The sequence below is a fragment of the Carettochelys insculpta genome, chromosome 5 (genome assembly GCF_033958435.1).
Source record: "Carettochelys insculpta isolate YL-2023 chromosome 5, ASM3395843v1, whole genome shotgun sequence".
In the NCBI taxonomy this organism is placed as follows: Eukaryota; Metazoa; Chordata; order Testudines; family Carettochelyidae; genus Carettochelys; species Carettochelys insculpta.
In genome coordinates, this window is record NC_134141.1 from 58,901,056 (window position 1) to 58,919,189 (window position 18,134).

At 48.0% G+C, this 18,134-nt stretch overlaps 1 protein-coding gene across 3 annotated transcripts in view; it reads right to left on the minus strand.

Moving 5' to 3' along the window:
* Positions 1-18,134, minus strand: part of NAA35 (N-alpha-acetyltransferase 35, NatC auxiliary subunit) — a 78,195-nt gene that overhangs the window by 33,275 nt on the left and 26,786 nt on the right. For all 3 annotated transcript variants that reach the window (XR_012645714.1, XM_074995157.1, XM_074995158.1), the window contains 2 exons: positions 8,742-8,920; positions 439-498 (listed from right to left, as the gene is read on the minus strand). Coding sequence is in view for 2 of the 3 variants with exons in the window: in XM_074995157.1 (XP_074851258.1) it covers positions 439-498; positions 8,742-8,920 (239 nt within the window). In the remaining variant the exon portion in view is untranslated. The remainder of the gene's footprint in view (positions 1-438; positions 499-8,741; positions 8,921-18,134) is intronic.

The following is an 18,134-nucleotide window of genomic DNA, read 5'->3' on the forward strand; positions in this document are numbered from 1 at the left end:
AGGCTAACAATGTTCCCGACCTACCCAGATATTAGGAGAGGAGTAATGTTTCATTTGGGCATAAATTAATGTCACTATGGGGTGAAGGCTCTTCTTCTTTTTTCTCAAGCAACTTGACAATTAGAGGTAAGAGAAATTCTCAACGTTTTCCCAACAAAAATATGCCTTTTTGACCAAAATGAAAAAAGTTTTAATCTTGGTCAAAATATTCCAGTTTTCAGATAAAAAGAATCAAACAACTGAAAACCTTGGTTTCTGAGAAACATCTGAAGGGTTAAATTTTTGTTGTAAATCTTTCAAACTAAATAAGTGTGTCAATACCAAATATCCAATATGAACACTTAAAACAAGAATAATGTAGGCTCTTAAAGTCACCTTATTTTATCCTACTGCTGTTATAAAAATATAAAAGACATTTCATTATAAATTAAGACTTGCCTGTAACAGAGATCTTGAAAGAACACAAGGAGATTGCTCGCTAAATTCACAGAAAAAATCCTAATTTACATTCAGGATAGAAAGAGAAGAAAAGTTAATATACAGTTAAAGTACAAAAACAGTTAAATCTTTAATATGGAATAAGTGTGAATAAGCTTAAAAAACAAACATTTTGCAGTTGATATAAGACTTTATCTCAAACTACAATTAGGCATGTTAAAATCCTAAATCATATTGAATAAAACTAGAAAATTATTAAAATTCCTTCCAACTACTAAACAGTGTGATTAAATTTAGAGAGACTATCAAACTGTTGTGGTCACCTCAAACTCAAAATGTGCAAATGACAGGAGAGGCCTGACTTCAATTTTTAGGAAAATTATGAGCTTATTAACATTACAGACAGCATGTCTAGCAAAAAGAGTTGTCATAATGATAAAAAAATCTTTGTTCTCTTTCTTGGAACTCTATCCTGTGCACCCATGCCTCTTTTGTAATTCAGTGAAATCTTAGAAAATACAAATGCAAACCACACATGGAGGCTGCATCTACACTATAAAATAACTTCAAAGTTAATTTTGAAGCAAGCTGGTACTTCGAAGTAGTATGCAGAGTGTTTACAGACACTTCTCCTTACTTCCAGGTTAAGGGAGGCTAACTTCAAAGTCACCATTCCATTCCCAGGAATGGAATAGTGGCATACTTCAAAGTTAAGCGTGTGTAGGCACTCTGCACTCCTTACTTTGAAGTAAGGGGTCTGCTAAGGAGGCAGCCCCCCTGAAGGACAGAGACAGTTTGGCCAGCCCCAGCAGGGCTCTATGGTCCCTGCCAGCCACCTTAAAGGAACCAGATCCCCAGCAACCCCAGGCAGGAAATTAAGACTGTGCCCCTTGGTGCTTTGAGCAGGGGCAGCACGAGCTCGCCTTTGGACTGCCCTTGCTCAAAGCACCAGCCCGTTTCCGTGCACCCAGTCACCATTACAGCACGCCAGGACCCCCCTGCCCCCTCAGGGGCCCCAGACGATGAGTCTGAGGGCTCACAGCACCCAGTCAAGGGCTGTGCCAGGAGGGGACCCTCGTGGACTGAGCATGAGCTGAAAGATCTCCTCGCTCTGTGGGGGAAAGAGGAGGTCCGTCGGCAAACCAGTGCCCAAGAGAGGAACATAGAGGCCTTTGACCGGCTGGCCAGTGGCCTTGCCGCCCAAGGGCACCCCATTCTCACTGGCAGCTGCATGCGGATAAAAGTGAAAGAACTCCGTAAGACCTACCTCAAGGCCTGTGATGCTGCCAGCCAGTCGGGGTACGGCCTGTCCACTGCCCCTACTACCAGAAGCTGCACAGGCTCCTGGGGCCAAGGGAGGTGGCTACCCCAGAGCATCTGGTGGACACCACTGTCTACCCCACATGGACAGGGAGGACGAGGAGGGCACCTGTGGCACCACCAGCCCCCTGCAGAGGGAGCAGCTGACCGAGGGCAATGACGAGGGCTCTAGTGATAGGACCCTTGCCATTGACCTCCCCTCTGGGACACCCAGCAGAGCCAAACCAAGCCCCAGGAGGTTGCAACCAGGACATATGGGATGAGCAAGACATTTCCAGGGATGGGGACAGCCCCCACTCCCCGAAACAGTCCTGCAGCTCACATGCCTAGGAACGGGGGAGGGGGAGGGAATATGGCCCGACCCTTGCCAAGTGAGAACCTCAGGGCAGCTGGAATCTCATGTGGCTCATGGGCCATCAGGAGGCAGGGGAACAGGGTGGTGACCAGTAGAGCAGGTCAGGAGCCATCACTAAGTGGCCATCCCCCTGTCCCCACAGGTCCATCATCGGGGACGTGCCGCAGCCCACTGGAGCAGGCCACAGCCGGCTGGGAGGCCGCCCCAATGTGCATCCCCCTGTAGCCACAGCTGCACACAGTGCTGGAAGGATGAGGAGGCAATCACCAACCGTGTGGTAGCGTGCAAAACGTCAGAGGTGCTCCAGGGCTGGCTGGCAATGGAGCGGGACGTGTGGGTGGAGCTGGCAGTTCGAAGTTATTTGGTAGTGTAGACACAGCCGTAAATTTTGATAGGCCCTAACTTCAGAGAGCCTCTATTAAGCAGGAAAGAATTTATGCTTAAAGTTAAACATGTTTTTATGAATTTCTGAGCAAAGATGGAATTAACTATGGATATGTGCTTCTTCTACATCTATGCCATAAAAGGTGGATGGAAGATTGCTTATAGACTTCTAAAAACTAAAATTAATTCATTGTTCAGAAGAAAATGAAAAAAACTGACAAAAAGTCAGTAAGGACTGTATAGAGTTCAGCTGCTGTAAATGCAGTTCTCTTTCCAATCAGAACAAGAACAGAAATGAATTAATCCTGCTGTGCTCCATCACTATCTGCAATTATGATGTTAACAAGATGTAGTGAGCAAGGGGATAAGAAAAAAATATATTTTCTAAAAGCAAAAGGTACTATGTAGCAGGAAGGAGAAGTTACTCACCTGTAGTAACGATGGTTCTTCGAGATGTGTCCCCGTGGGTGCTCCACAAAAGGTGTCGGGCTCGCCCAGTGCCGCAGATCGGAAATCTTCCAGCAGTTTCTCCTGCATCGCGCATGCGCCGGCGCACGCCACCCCCCCTGTGCGCCCCCGGCTGTGTACACGATACAGTCCCCACCAGTTGCTTGACCAACCGCCTCGGATGCTCCTGAAAAACACTAGACAGAGATCCGAAGCGGGGAGGATGGGCAGGTGGTGGAGCACCCACGGGGACACATCTCGAAGAACCATCGTTACTACAGGTGAGTAACTTCTCTTTCTTCTTCGAGTGGTCCCTGTGGGTGCTCCACAATAGGTGACTACCCAGCAGTAACCCAAGTAAGGAGGTGGGTAATCTGTTTATGTGCAGCTTGCCCCCGAGAGGACTGCTGTCGACAGATGGGTATCCTCTCAGAATACCCGATGTAGGGCATAATGCTTGGCGAAGGTGTCATAGGATGACCAGGTCGCTGCTCTACAGATGTCTGTGAACGCGATGCCCTTGAAGAAGGCTGTTGACGCCGCCACCGCCCTGGTGGAGTGAGCACTGGGCGGGGCCAGCAATGGAGTCTTTCGAAGTTGGAAGCACATTTTTATACAGGACACAATGTGCTTTGAGATTCTCCAGGAAGAGAGACCTTCTCCTTTTGACCCGGGAGCGAGAGAGACTAGAAGCCTGTCCGTTTTCCAGAAGGACTTAGTTCTGTCTGTGTAGAAGGCCAACGCCTTTCTCACATCTAGGAGATGCAGGCGCGCCTCCTTGCCGGAGCTGTGAGGCTTCGGGTAAAAACAAGGGTAAAACTATTAGCTCGTTAAGATTGGACTCCGGAGAGACTTTTGGAACAAAGGCTGGGTGCACCCTTAAGATTACCGCCTCCTTTGAGAATACTGTGCAGTGCGGCGTTGCCATCACTGCTGTGAGCTCACTCACCCTGCGGGCTGACGTAGTTGCAAGGAGGAAGGTTGTTTTTATTGTAAGGAGACATATGGGAACTGTGGCTAATTGTTGAAAAGGTGGACCCGATAGCGTGCTGAGCACCAAGTCCAAATTCCACGATGGTGGAAGTGGTTTCCGAGGTGGGGTACAGGTTTACCAACCCCTTCAAGAACCTGGTAATGATAGGATGGGCGAATACCGTGGGCCCTTCCTCCGTATGCCGAAAAGGCTGATATAGCAGCAAGGTGGACCTTTAGCGAGGATAGAGAAAGCCCGCCTCTCTTGAGGTCCCATAAGTACTCTAGTATTACAGGTATAGGAACGTCAAGGGGAGCTAACTGCTTGGCGGAACACCAGGCTGTGAAACGAGTCCATTTCTGCTTGTAAGTCCTCCTGGTGGAGGTCCTTCGGCTACATTCCAGGACTTGTTGTGCTGCCTCCGTACATGTGCTCTTTAAGGAGCTGAGCCATGGATTAGCCATGCTTGTGGGTGTAGACCTTAAGGGGGCAGGTGCACTATGGACCCTTAAGCCCGCGGGAGTAAGTCCGGCGCCACCGATAGAGGGAGCGGTGGGTGGTCTCACATGCGCAGAAGCAAGGGAAACCATTGCTGCCGATCCCAAGCGGGACTATGAGTATCATGCGAGCTCTCTCCCTTCTGGCTTTGTGCAAGACCTTGCAGAGAAGCACTGCAGGGGAAACGCGTAAAGTAAGGAGCCCTTCCATGAAAAACATGAATGCGTCCCCCAGGGACCCCCGCCCCACTCCTGCCCTGGAGTAGTGCTGGGGACGCTTTTTTTTTTTTTTTTGGTACTGGGTGGCAAACAGATCGATCTCGGGGAACCCCCATGTACGAAAAATGCGCTGTAGCAGATCGGAGCGGATCTGCCATTCGTGCGTAATTGCGAAGCGCCTGCTCAGCTGATCTGCATTCACGTTGTGAGCGCCCGGCAAGTACGAGGCTTTCAATGTTATGTTGTTGGCGATGCACCGATTCCACGATCGGAGTGCTTCCGCACACAGGGCACGGGATCGTGCTCCTCCTTATCGATTGATGTAGAACATAGTGGAGGTATTGTCGGTATTGAATCCCGACTACTTTGCCATGTAGGTAATCTCGAAAATGTTTGCAGGCGTTGAACACTGCTCTGAGCTTCAGTATGGATATGTGCAGTGTCTGTTCCGCAGGGGACCATAGCCCTTGCGCTACCTTGTCGCCGATGTGCGCTCCCCATCCCATGTGGGAGGCGTCAGTAGTAAGAAAAATAGAAATTTGTGGTTGGTGAAAAGGCACCCCCACTAGCAGATTCTCGGGGTTTTCCCACCACGCCAGGGATCTGCGCACCTCTGTTGTGGGCGACACCACCCTGTGGACAGTGCGGGATGACGGTATGTAAACGCTCGCCAGCCAATGCTACGGGCTTGACATGTGCAACCTGGCATTCTGTACCACAAACGTCGCTGCTGCCATATGGCCCAGCAGCTGTAGGCACGGTAAGGTCGGCACCGTGGGGCTGTATGTAATGACTTGCACCAGCGAACTGATTGCGCGGAAGTGGGCGTCGGGTAGGTACACCCTTGCTGTGATAGAGTTTATGTGTGCCCCTATGAACTCTATATGTTGTGTGGGTTCGGACTTTGACTTTGCGAGGTTGATGACTTGGCCCAGCAAAGAAACGTGTCCGCTGTGACGCGTATCATGCGTGAGACCTCTGCCTTCGAGGTCCCTTTTAGCAGGCAGTCGCCCAGATATGGGAGAAATAAACACCCGCTGTCTGTGCAGGTAGGCTGACACCACTGCCAAGGTTTTGGTAAAGACTCTGGGGGCCGAGGAGAGGCCAAACGGAAGAACCCTGTGCTGGAAGTGCTCCTGGCCGACCGTGAAGCGGAGGAAGCGTCTGTGTGCTGGGTGGATTGTTATATGAAAGTAAGCATCTTGTAAGTCGAGTGCTGCAACCCAGTCTCCATCGTCCAGTGCCAAGAGTATCAAGGCAACTGTGATCATCCGAAACCGTTGCTTGCACAAGTAACGGCTGAGGCCCCGAAGATCTAAGATGGGCCTCCAGTGCCCTGTTTTCTTCTCCGATAGGAAGTAGCATGAATAAAAACCTTCCCCTGGAATTATTCCGGCACTCTTTCCACTGCCCTTGTGAACATAAGGTGAGTCACCTTCTGCTTGAGCCTCGCCTCGTGGCAGCACCGCTGAGGTGAAGGCTGGTGGGAGGCTTCGTCGGTGGAAGCGACTGGGAGGGGATCGCGTAACCGTGGCTATGATCTCCAGCACCCATGTGTCTGTGGTGATCTTTTGCCATTGGGAGTGGAACGGTCTGAGGCGATGATGGAACATGAGATGAGAGTGGCATTGAGCGAGGGTATAGATAGTGCAGCCCCCGACATACCCATCAAACTTGTTGCCTTTGAGGCCTGCCCCGAGGGCGTATGGCTTTGTTGAGAACGTCACCTAGGGTTCTGTACTGTTGTCGCTATTGATAGTGCCCGTGGCCGTAGCCCCGTTGATATTGAGCACGCTGTGGTTGTAAACGTAGCGTCTTTGCTGAGGATAAAATTTTTCCCTCCTGTATGGGGGAGTATAAATGCCCGAGGTTCTAAGTGTAGCTCTCGAGTCCTTACTGGAGTGAGGGACCGAGTCGGTTGAGTCTGCAAAAAAGCTTTTGTGTATCAAAGGGAAGTTCCACGATCTTCGCCTGTAGGTCCCTCGATATACCCAATGTCTAGGACCAGGATTCTCTATGCATGACCACTGCTGTAGCCGTTGAACGTGCCGCCGTGTCCGCCACGTCCAGGGCAATCTGGACTCCCGTCTGCGATGCTACGTAGCCCTCTTGAACAATTGCCTTTAACACTGGCTTTTTGTCTTCTGGGAGTGAATCCATGAGGGGAGTAAGCCCGGAGTTATTATCAAAATTATGGTTTGTTAGGTGTGCCCATAATTTGCCATTCTCAATAGAGAGGACCATAGGAGAGGAATATACCTTCCTGCCAAACAGCTCTAGCTTCTTAGCATCTGTGTCCGATCCCCCGATTTGTACTGAGAAGCCTTTGACCTCTGATGGGACGACCCGACCACCAAAGAATTTGGTTGTGGGTGACTGAAGAGGAACTCCATGCCCTTAGCCGGGACGAAGTATTTGTTATCCGCTCTCTTGTTCGTAGACGGAACAGAGGCCGGAGTCTGCCATATAGTAGTGGCTGACTCCAGAATGGCCTTGTCCAGCGGAATAGCAATTTTGGATGAAGCCGGGGGTCTCAAATTTTTCAGGAGTTTGTGATGTTTCTCCTGCCCCTCTGCCATTTGAATGTCTTGCGTGAAAGCCATCATTCTAAATGGCTCCTGAAAGTGTTTAAGGTCATTGGGGGGAGAGACATCCCCGGGGCCCATGGCCTTATCTGGGGAGGATGAGGAGGAACCACTAAGGTAAACCTCCCTCGAACCCTCGGGTTCCTGCGGTCGATGATACACTTGCTCGCCGGAGGATTGTGAAGGAAAGTCTCAGGGTTCTAAAATTAACTCCCCTTGAGACAACTGTGTTTCCGTCCCCGATCAGGAGTGCCCGCAGGGGTATTGAGCGGCTGGGGGGGGGGACCTGCCCCTGGGTGTAGGCCTGTGGTTTGTCTGCGTCCAGCATGATAAGGACGACCATGGCAGCACGGGCAAAGGTCTGGGGATGGAGACCTGGACCACTCACGGGGTGTGTACCCCCGATGTCTGGGAGAGCGAGACCTCCACGACGACACAGATAGAGGTGAAACTAGCTTGTGATAGTACGCTGGTGCCGCGGGGGTCTGTGCCACCGGTTCCGGCGCTTGCCTGGCTCATGCTCTAGGCGCCACGCGTGCCGGCTGTTGTATAACCGGAGGCTCAGCCTCTGCCACGTGCGCTGCTGCGCTGCCACTTGCCCGAGTATGCGGCTGGTGGCTGTGTGCTCCGCTCGTCCTGCTCGCTGCAAACGCAAGGCAAGGATCGAGCCAGGGAGAGTTTCCTCCGTTTCTGCACTGAGGGGGTCAGAGAGCATTTTACACCTCATCGCTCTGTCCTTCCTGGCCCTGGCTGTGAGAACGCGTCTGGGTCAGCTGTAATTCCCCCAGGCATCGGATGCCTTCGCTATGCCCCACGGAGGCCAGCATAGCTTCACGGCATGACTCATGCTTTTTAAAACCTGAAGAGGCCATTGCGGTGAGTCCTTTATTGTTAATAGGGTACTTAGCACTTAATCTGTGCCTTTCCACCCCAAATAGTGATCACCGGCCTGGGGCAGCGGGCGGCCTAAATGGCCTTCACGTCCGCTCTTCTCTTCTCCGCTCCTCTCTTTTTCCTTTTTTTTTTTTTTTTGCTGATATTCTCTTTGTCTTTGCCTTCTCTCTCTCTTTTTTTTTTTTAAATAACCAAAACCTACAAATTGCACGTGGAACAAAACCACTAAGTAATCTGACTCTGGCCTTAGCCTGAGTGGATTCCGTCTGCAACCGATGGCGGTTGAGAAGGAACTGGCGGGGACCAGATCGTGCACGCGGCCGGGGGCGCGCAGGGGGGCGGCGCACACGCAATCCAGGAGAAACTGCTGGAAGATTTCCGATCTGCGGCGCCGGGCGAGCCCGACACCTATTGTGGAGCATCCACAGGGACCACTCGAAGAAGAAGAAATGTTTCCAACAACCATGAAAGTATTATAAAGGAGGGAAAAATGAAGTTTTAAATATATAAACTCTGTTCTAAGAACAACATATATATGAAATAATTTTTTTTAAAAAGAAAAAAAGAGAAGTCAGATAATCCAGATAAAAATCCATTAGATAAAGATAATAAGCAGTATTCACACTCACCAGAATACAGTGCAAATTAGTTAGGTTGACCACTTCACACACAGTTTTTATTCTGTCTATAAGTTTTGAAAAATAGTTGACCATTTCTTCCCTTTTAATTATTTTTGCATATCGAGGAAAAGTCGGAGGAAGCAACCTCTGGTTAACAAGGGGCTCAAAACCCATCATAATAGGATGATCTTTAAAAATAAAAAGACAACAGAAGAAAAGATTTTGTGTGATTTGGGTTTTCTGAACTTTTTTTATACGAGCAAGTATAAAATACAAACCATTTATCCAAATTAAGTATCTGCTGGTGATTTATCCAAATTAAATCATGCCAGTTTTGAAAGGACACTATTGCAAATATTAAATGAACAATTTCCTCTTGTAAATTATATTAACAATTACATTTAAATTACTAGCTACACTACTAACTCAATTATTACAAGTATCTTAAGATTCAATATTTAAAAATACAAGTTACAAAGCTATAAAATCAAATAAAAAGTGTATGGATAAAAAGTTCTTACTTTTTTACAAGCTAGCTGCATACCGAACATTGTTCCATAACGTAGAGCAGGTCTACATGAGAAGTGCTACATCAGTGTAGCTGCACATAGCACAAATGTGGAGAGCTCTTAGGTCAGTGTAACTCACACCACGCAGGAGAGTGTCTTGTTCACACCACTGAATGACCTAAGTTGGAGCAACTTAAGCAATCGTGTACACCTTCTCTCAGTGCATTTAAAAAAGGTTCTTATTCTCAGTGTCCTGACGCTAGTCAGGCTGCCTACTCCTGGATCTGCTAGCCCTTAGTGTCCAAGGAAGAGAGAAAAAAATGTCACATATATCCATTTACACAAGGGACGGGGAGTCCTCACAGGGATAGGGGAGCACAACTGGACCTTATATAACCCAAATGATTCACATTCGTTATTTCATCATGCATTTTGTACTATTTCAAGCTAGTGACATTTGGCAGAAATGCAAACTGGCTCTTCATTTTACTAAATAATTAATGTTTCCATAATGTTGGAGCCATATAACAGACTCCATGAAATCTCGTGGTTTGTTTAAAAAAAAAGTTCTAAAACCTCCCATTATCTAAAGATTTAATTAACATTTCTTTCATGAGGCACAAACAAGTTTTCAAACCTTTCCTCTCTTCAAAAAGCTGACTAAAGTATCTGTCAATATTCAGCAAAGAACTGGAAGTGTAATGCTATTTCATGATTAAGGAATGCTGTGTGTGTTTTTTAAGTTGAATTCAAGTTACAATACACATCTGCATAGAACATCTTGACTTAAGGGACAAAACCATAAAATATACAGTAAACCGCCGACTTACACGTAGGTTGTATTCCCAAGCAACCACATGAAAGTCCAATTTCGCACAAGTCAGGGAAGCCAGGAAACTGACCAGCGCTACTCAGTTTCCTGGCTCCTGGGACTAGCGAGGAGCTGTGAACCAGGCAGCAGCCTGGTTTCCATCTCCCTTCCTTGCAGGAGCTGGGAAACTGACCAGCGTAGCAGCGCAAGCAGGGGAGCTGGGAGCTAGGCTTCTGCCTGGTTCCTGGCTCCCCACCATTCCTGGTAGCCAGGAAACTGACCAGGGCAGTAGTGCTGGTTAGTATCCCAGATCCCGCAAGTTGAGGGGAGCTAGGAGCTGCCTGGCTCCCAGCTCCCTGCCACTCATGATTTCGACTAGTGTTAAATCCAAGTAATGCACAAGTCGAAATCGCATAAATAGGGAGGGTTTTTGCTGCATATTTGGGGATGCTGATGTAAGCAATCAAGATATCAATTCATTAGCTGTCCAACATGAATGTAAAATAATTATTTGCTTACAATAAATTAAGAGATCTTACACATCATGCCAGGAGAAACAGAAATACATTTTTCATTAACCGATTTTGGGAAACACATGGACCAGAAATTCTGTTCTCAGGTACTGGATATCATAATAAACAGTTTTCAATGGCTGATTCAGAATTCACCAGTGTTAGTAGTGCTTGACATTCCTGACCCTCTGTTGACTACCTGACAGCTTACATAATATGACTTATTGGTCTCAGTCCTTTTCTTTTGGACAAAATCTACCTCACAAGAAAAAAACCAAGCACCTCCCCCCGCACGAGCACTCTTTCCATTGAGGTCAGGAAAAAGGTTGAACATTAAATGGAATCCATAATACTGTCTTACTTTTGCAAATGGCTCCCCCATCCCATGGCAAAACATGGCAGGAAATAGAAGGACCCTATACTTCCATGTCCATAGTGTACTATTTGATAGTCGGCTCATAAATTAAATTGAGGTGAATAAGTAAAACCTCTCAAATGCAAGTTAGAAAAAATATAGGGATTAAGCCTTTAGAGGAGTGGAGCAGATATAAAGACTGGCATCATGGTAGCTGTTTCTGCTCTATTTTCATTGTTTCTTCTACTTTGTAAGTAAGGTGATCACATTTCCCTATGTGAAATACGGGACACTTGGTAAAATGCTTGGACTTCACCGAGTTCAATGGCAATCCATCGGAACTGTGCAGTACAAACACACAAAATAACATTAAGTTGACTAAGCCCCCATTTAAACATATCCTGCATTGTTATAGCAGAACTAGGTAAAAATTAAAAATATATATGTACAACTAAATGGTTATTGATCTATAGAAGTGCCTGTCTTGCCCTCATCTTGATGTCCTCCAGAGTGAAGACTGGTAGTGAGAAAGAGAGGTGCAGGACCATAGCAGGGGGCTTGGGGAATGTGAATGAACTGCTGGAAATCAGGGCTGGGTGTGTGTGCAGGAGGACAGGCGTCAGGGATGGGGGCAGGAGTCAGGACAGGATGCTGGGAGCAGGGAGGAGCCTGGGGATGGGTACTGGGACAATATAAGCCATCTGATATTCTTGCAGCAGTATGAAAAGAGAGAGAAGTCTACTAGACCAATCTTTCCCCCACCCCCCATTTAATTTAACTGGAGTCAGTGAATTTACAACAGATATATTAGAACCCTAGCTTTCAAAGAAAAACAATATATTCCACACCTGATAGCTTTCAATACCTGACTGAATTCAATACAGCACAGCATACCTTCTAATAACCATACACACTATGCCAAGCCCATTGCCAAAACCTCCAACCTGCCACCAGTCTCTATACAACAGACCTACATTTTAATACTCCACTCTGTAAACAAGATTTTCAGAGCTTGTAACTTGTAAGTTCCCACGAGAGGTACAGCACTGAAAGGCTTCAAAATCCTCACCCTTGCCCTGCCACTGCCTCCTGCAGTCTCCCACTGAAATCCCCCATTGTGTGTTTCTCTCTTCCAAACAGTAACTTATCTCCCATCTAAGCACTGGGGCCAGCCGTCCCTCTCCACCTCAGAGATGCCAAGACCACGTTGTGCTTGATTCACTTCCTAGTTGCTACCTATGGCCCACCCCTTCCTCCCCCAGTTTACAGTCCTGGCCTAGCTAGTTCTCCCATTCCCCAGGGCAGGGCCAGATTAAGAGAAGAGCGGTAGCCTCATTGTTCAAATACCCCTTCCCAAACAAATGCTAAAACTTTGATGGAAATCACTTATCTGGAAATCCAACTCCAACTGAAAAGTCAAATAAACAGGATCTACGGTAAAGTTCTTCCAGTTTTTAATTTACCAGCATCTATTTGTCAAGTTACACAGGATATATTTTTAAAATTATTGCAGCTATTTGAAACTGATCACAACTGCTAAGAATTATGTAGTGAAAAGAATTCTCTCCCTCTAAACCATTAATGCCTATGCAAAGTGGAACAGCCAAACTCCCTACCTCCACCCCCTCACCTTTTCCCATCTCCTCGAGGAGGATGGGGGCTGTGGCTCTGGCCTTTGAGGGAAGGCACAGGCAAAAAGAACGGAGCAGCAGGGTAGCCTCCTGAAAGTGGGGGTTCCACCTGCCACACCAGCCTGAGCAATTTAAAAGGATCTGGGGCTCCCAGGCCATTTAAAATTCTCTGGGGTATTGGACACTTGTCTCCTTTGCCCCACACACATCAATGCCCCAGGCTGAGCCCCCACCCACACTCCCTGGGCCCCAGCCTGAAAGCTCCCTCCTGCTGTACAGCAAACCCTTCATTTCTAGCTGGAGTGCCCTCACCCCATCTCACACCCCAGCCTTCTGGCCTAGCCTCCCATATTCTGAACCCATGGTTTTTTTGCTCTCCCCAGTCCTAGGGGGCCCCACAAAATCTACTAGGCAGCCAGTGTGAGCAAAAAGTGCAGAGCAGCCTGATTCTGGCTTTAGACAACCTTGCCTCTCCTCCACTCCACCCCGCCCTCCCATCACCCCAGGGGCTGCTAGCAACATTGTATTTAAACAATCTGTTTAAAGAGTCCACACACATCCTCCAGCCAGCTCTTTAAACAGATAGCCCTTGCTACTTAAAGCTCTGTCTTTTTAAAATTCAGGTCCCTGCTTTGCAACATATGAGACAATTAGCCTGTTTTTTAAAAAAAGTCAGCAGGCTCTCCAGGGAAACAAAAAGACTGTCCTGGCTAAAATGAGATGGATGATCACCCTATTTGCAAGAATTATAAGTAAGTCCCTCTACAGTTTTTCCAATAACTCCTAAGACAAAGACTAAGGAAATATATTTATCTAACAGACGGATAATTCTTCCAATGGGAATTTAAAACCTTACTAATGACAACCCTTACTTTCTGTACATAAAAAACATAAAACTTACTTACGCAATTTTCTGAACACCCCATATGAATTCGAGTACACTCATCCCTCGCTCTACGAACACAACTCGTTCCCAACTTTGTGCTCGTAGGTGAAAACTCCTATGAAGGACACTAGATTCTCATTAGAATACATGTAAAAGTCTCTGGCCGTTTCTACACAAGACACTTCTTTCGGAAGTGGCACGCTAATACAGGGAGCGAAAGATGCGCATAACGTCACGTGATTTGGAGTCTGGAAGACCATTCTTCCGGACTCCAAAACACTGTGTAGAAGTGCGGGCCCGGGAGGGGCTTCTGGAAGGACGTGCTCTTTCCGGAGGCCCCTTCTTCCCAAAAATTTTCGGATGCCAAATCACGGACTCCAAATCACCTGACGTTATGCTAATAAGGCACAGGGAATTTGCATCCGCGCCTCATTAGCATCTTTCACTCCCTGTATTAGCATGCCACTTCCAAAGGAAGTGGCCTGTGTAGAAACGGCCTCTGATTGGTTCCTAGAGGTCGTGACGCAGTGGCAGCATGTAGTGCTGCTTTTGGAAGGTAAGTGAACCTTGGGTTTGGTGGGGAGGGAGTTTAAAGGCTGCGGGCAGTTTAGTGCCATGAGTGGGAGGGAGGGTTAAAACCTGGTGGCCGCTTGGGTCTGTGGGGTGGGGTTCAGGCTGCTGAAGGTTGGGAGTGTGGTCTGGCGGGGGTTAGGCTGCCATGGGACCTGTGTGTGGGGCCGGCAGGGGCACATTTAAGACTGCTGAAGGTTGGAGCCGTGGGTCTGGCACAGGGGTCAGACTGCTGCGGGGCCAGTCTGCGGGTCCGGTGGCTTGGGGGAGGGGGGCGCGTGTCAGGCCTGAGGGGCTGGCTGAGGCAGGGATCAGGCTGCCACAGGGCCAGCACAGGGCAGGCTGCTGGTCAGGCTGCCGTGGGGGGCGCGTCAGGCTGCTGCGGGGCCGGCAGAGGGCAGGGGGTCAGGCTGCCACGGGTAGGCAATGTGGGGCAGGTTGGGGAATGAGGCTGCCGCAGGGCCAGGGGGAGAGGAAATGGGTTCAGGCTGCCACAGGGTCGGCAAGGGATGGGGTCAGGCTGCCTTGTGTAGGTACCGTGGGGCCAGCAGGGGATCAGGCTGCTGCAGGGAGGGGCTGCGGGGCCAGCAGGTGGGGTCAGACTAGGGCAGGTTAGAACCAGGGAGAGGGGATTACCCTCGTACTAGTGGGGGGAGTTCACTTGTCGAGTGAACTGCAGTAAGTAAATGTGTCCCTCGTTTAAGCGAATACTCGAAAGTGAAGTACTTGTTTAATGAGGGATGAATGTACTTTCTCCCAAATGCCCATTAAATGAAGAGGTCTCTTCTCAGCCGGTACTCGTGCTATTGTGTTTATTAGAATATTTGCCTGGAATAAACAGCCATACAATATTGTCTACTTAAGCACCTGAATCACAACAAATTAAAAGGTATGTCAGCAAAATGACTCCTTTTTTAAAAATAGTTCCTTTCAATTTTCCTCTTTTGAAAAATAAATATTGGATCTGGACTTGCTTAGCATATGATCTGCACTGAGCCCTGGTATTAAGCCAAAGCCTTCCCCCAAAAAAGGGGAAGGGAAATTTATATTATGCTCCCCCCTTTAAAAAAGAGAAACAGAATTTTGGCTTGGATGAATTGCCATCATGGAGTCATTTAATATAGTATTAATTTAAATAATGAAAACAGTAATGGGCTCAAAGCACCCAGACGAATTCTTACTTTTTAGTACAACAAAATCCCAGCAATATTAAAATAGTAAATCAAACAGGAACTTAGTCATCCACTAAATAATCTTCTTTCTACTGTATGATCCTTCTGGGAAGCAAAACACTCACGCTCTCCAAAAACCCAGAGATGTCCTCTGCAACACCCCTAAAAGAAATTTGTTGCATATAGTGTAGCTGTAACCATGCTACATAATTTGGCTATTCTGGAATAACAGAAGAGCCAATTCCAAAGTCTCTGAGCACTCAAAGAATGCCACGCCACCAGTCCCACCATCTCTTTCACAACAAAGAGCTCTTCATTAGGAAGGGAGGAGATCCTTCAGGCAAATATTTAGTTGTCTGGTCTCATGGTCATGGCATGTGACTTGGACTCCTGAGACTGGACTTCAGTTTCTAATTCTGCCAGACTTCCTACGAAACTTGACAAAGCCTCAATTGTAGTACCATATCCATTTTGGGGTGTTACAGTTTGGGTAAGATGTGGACAAATTGGGAGAAAGTCCACAGGAGAGCAACAAAAATGATTAAATGTCTACAAAACATGACTTACAACGAAAATACTGAGTTTGTTTAGTCTGATAACAAGCCCCAAGTACATAAAAGGTCATTATGAAGTGGATGGTGATAAATGGTTTTCCGCAATACGGTGAACAGAAAGGCATGTCTATACTTGACCAAAATTTCAAAAGATTTCAAATCGGAGAAAATTTCAAATTGGAGAATACTAACGAGGTGCTGAAATGAATATTAGCATGCTGCTGGCCGCGCGTCTCAATCATGTATGGCTCCTCTACACGGGGCCCTTTTCGAAAGGACCCCGCACATTTCGAAATCCCCTTATTCCTATCACCTGAATAAGGGGATTTCGAAATGTGCAGGGTCCTTTCGAAAAGGGCCCCGTGTAGAGGAGCCGTGCGCAATCGAAATATGGTGCTTTCCAAGGGCTGTGGCTGGCAGCATGCTAATGAGGCACTGAATATTCATTTCAGTGCTTCATTAGTATTCTCCAATTTGGCCATTAGCACTGCCCTTTTGAAATTTTGGCCAAGGCAGACATGGCCAAAAAGTAGTAATGGGCATAAATTCCTGTCGGACAGATGTAGGTTAGACATTAGAAAAAATATCCTAACCATAAGGATAGCTAAGCACTGGAACAAATTACTTATGGTCATGGAATCTCCTTCATCAGAGGTTTTTAATACGTTAGACCAGGGTTTCCCAACCTATGGGTCGGGACAAAACAAGGGTTGCAATTACATTTCAAAAGGGTCACCAGCTGGAGTGGGCAGCTCCACAGGTGGCTATTAAGAAACCATTCATACTCCCGGAAGTGGTTCTCAATTTCTTAATTGGATTAACAGTTGTCAGGCAGTTAAGCCAATCAATTACGTTGGGAACCTTCTCAGCTGCAGGGCAGAGAACTGAATACCTGAGGAGCAGTGCCCAGCTCAGATAAGGAGGGGGCCTGAGTCCGAGGTTGGGAAGGAGGGAGGGCAAAGCTGATCGGTTCCCTGGCTTCCAGCCTCTGCAGGAAATGGGGTCCCCACAGACCCCAACAGGGTTCATGCAGCTGGCGCTGCCGGCCGGGGTTCTGCACTCCATCCCACTTCCAGCTGCAGGAGTCTCTGTGGCTCCCCTAGCTCCCTCCAGACTGAATGACTCCTAGCTCCTGAGCGTGACGCCCCCAGCCCGCTCTAGCCCGAGTGTGTCTCCTCTAGCCCCGTTCTGCCTCTGAATGACTCCTAGCCCGAGTGCGACACCTCTAGAGCCCTCCAGCCCCTGAATGCAACTCCCCTACTCCTCTGCAGTCCCTGAATGACTCCTAGCCCGAGTGTGACTCCCTTAGACCCCTCTAGCCCCTGAGTGTGACTCTAACCCCTGAGTGTGATTCCCCAAGACCCTGATTGTGGGGTTTAAGCTGCGGGGAGCAGTTTGGGCATGAGTGTCTTTCTACCACCTCAGTTCTGTCTAACTATAGTAAATATAGTGGTGTTATTTTATTAATATACACTCATCCCTCGCTATATGAGCACAACTGGTTCCCAACTTTTTGCTTGCAGGCGAAAACTCTTAAGGAGGACACTAAATTCCTATTAAAATATGTATAAGTCTCTGATTGGTTCCAAGCACTCGGATTGGCAGCAGATGGTGCTGCTTTTGAAAGGTAAGTAAATCTGAAGTGGTGGGGGGTTAAAGGCTGGGGGCAGTTTGGGGATATGAGTGGGAGGCAGGGTTAAAAGATGGTGGTGGGTTGGGAGGGATGGGGGGTGTGGGGTTCAGGCTGCTGCAGGTTGGGTCTGTGAGGCCTGCGGGGGGTGGGGTTAAGCTTGCGACAGTTTTGGTCTGAGGGGGTTAGGCTGCAGCGGTTCCAGTGCACGGGACGGCGGGGGAGTTTAAGTTACGGCAGTGTGGGGGTGCAGGGGCTGGCACAGGGGGTGGTGGTGGTGTTAGGTTGCGATGGTTCAGGCATATGGGGGCAAGCATGAGCGGGGGGGCAGGGTTAGGTTGCAGTGGTTTGAGTGCACAGGGATCGGCAAGAGGTTTAGGTTACAGCAGTTTGGGTGCCTGGGGCTGGCAGGAAGGTTTAGGTTTCGGCAGTTCAGGCATGTGGGGGCTGGTGGAGGGATTTAAACTGCAGTGGTTTGGGTGTGAGAGGGCTGGCGGAGGGTGGGTGGGTTAAGTTGCTGCAGTTTGGGTGTACAGGGCCAGTGGAAGGTCAGGCTGCAGTGGGTTGGAGACACGGGGAGGGAGTAAGTCTCGTATTAGCAGCGGGAGCTCGCTCGTCCAGAAAACAAAAGGTCAGTACATGTGTCCCTTGTTTAAGCAAGTACTTGTAAATAAAGTATTCGTTTAACGAGGGATGAGTGTACTTCCCCTTTTCTACAAAATAACTATTATGAATATATAAATGAGAGGGCACAATTTTATATTCTTGTCAA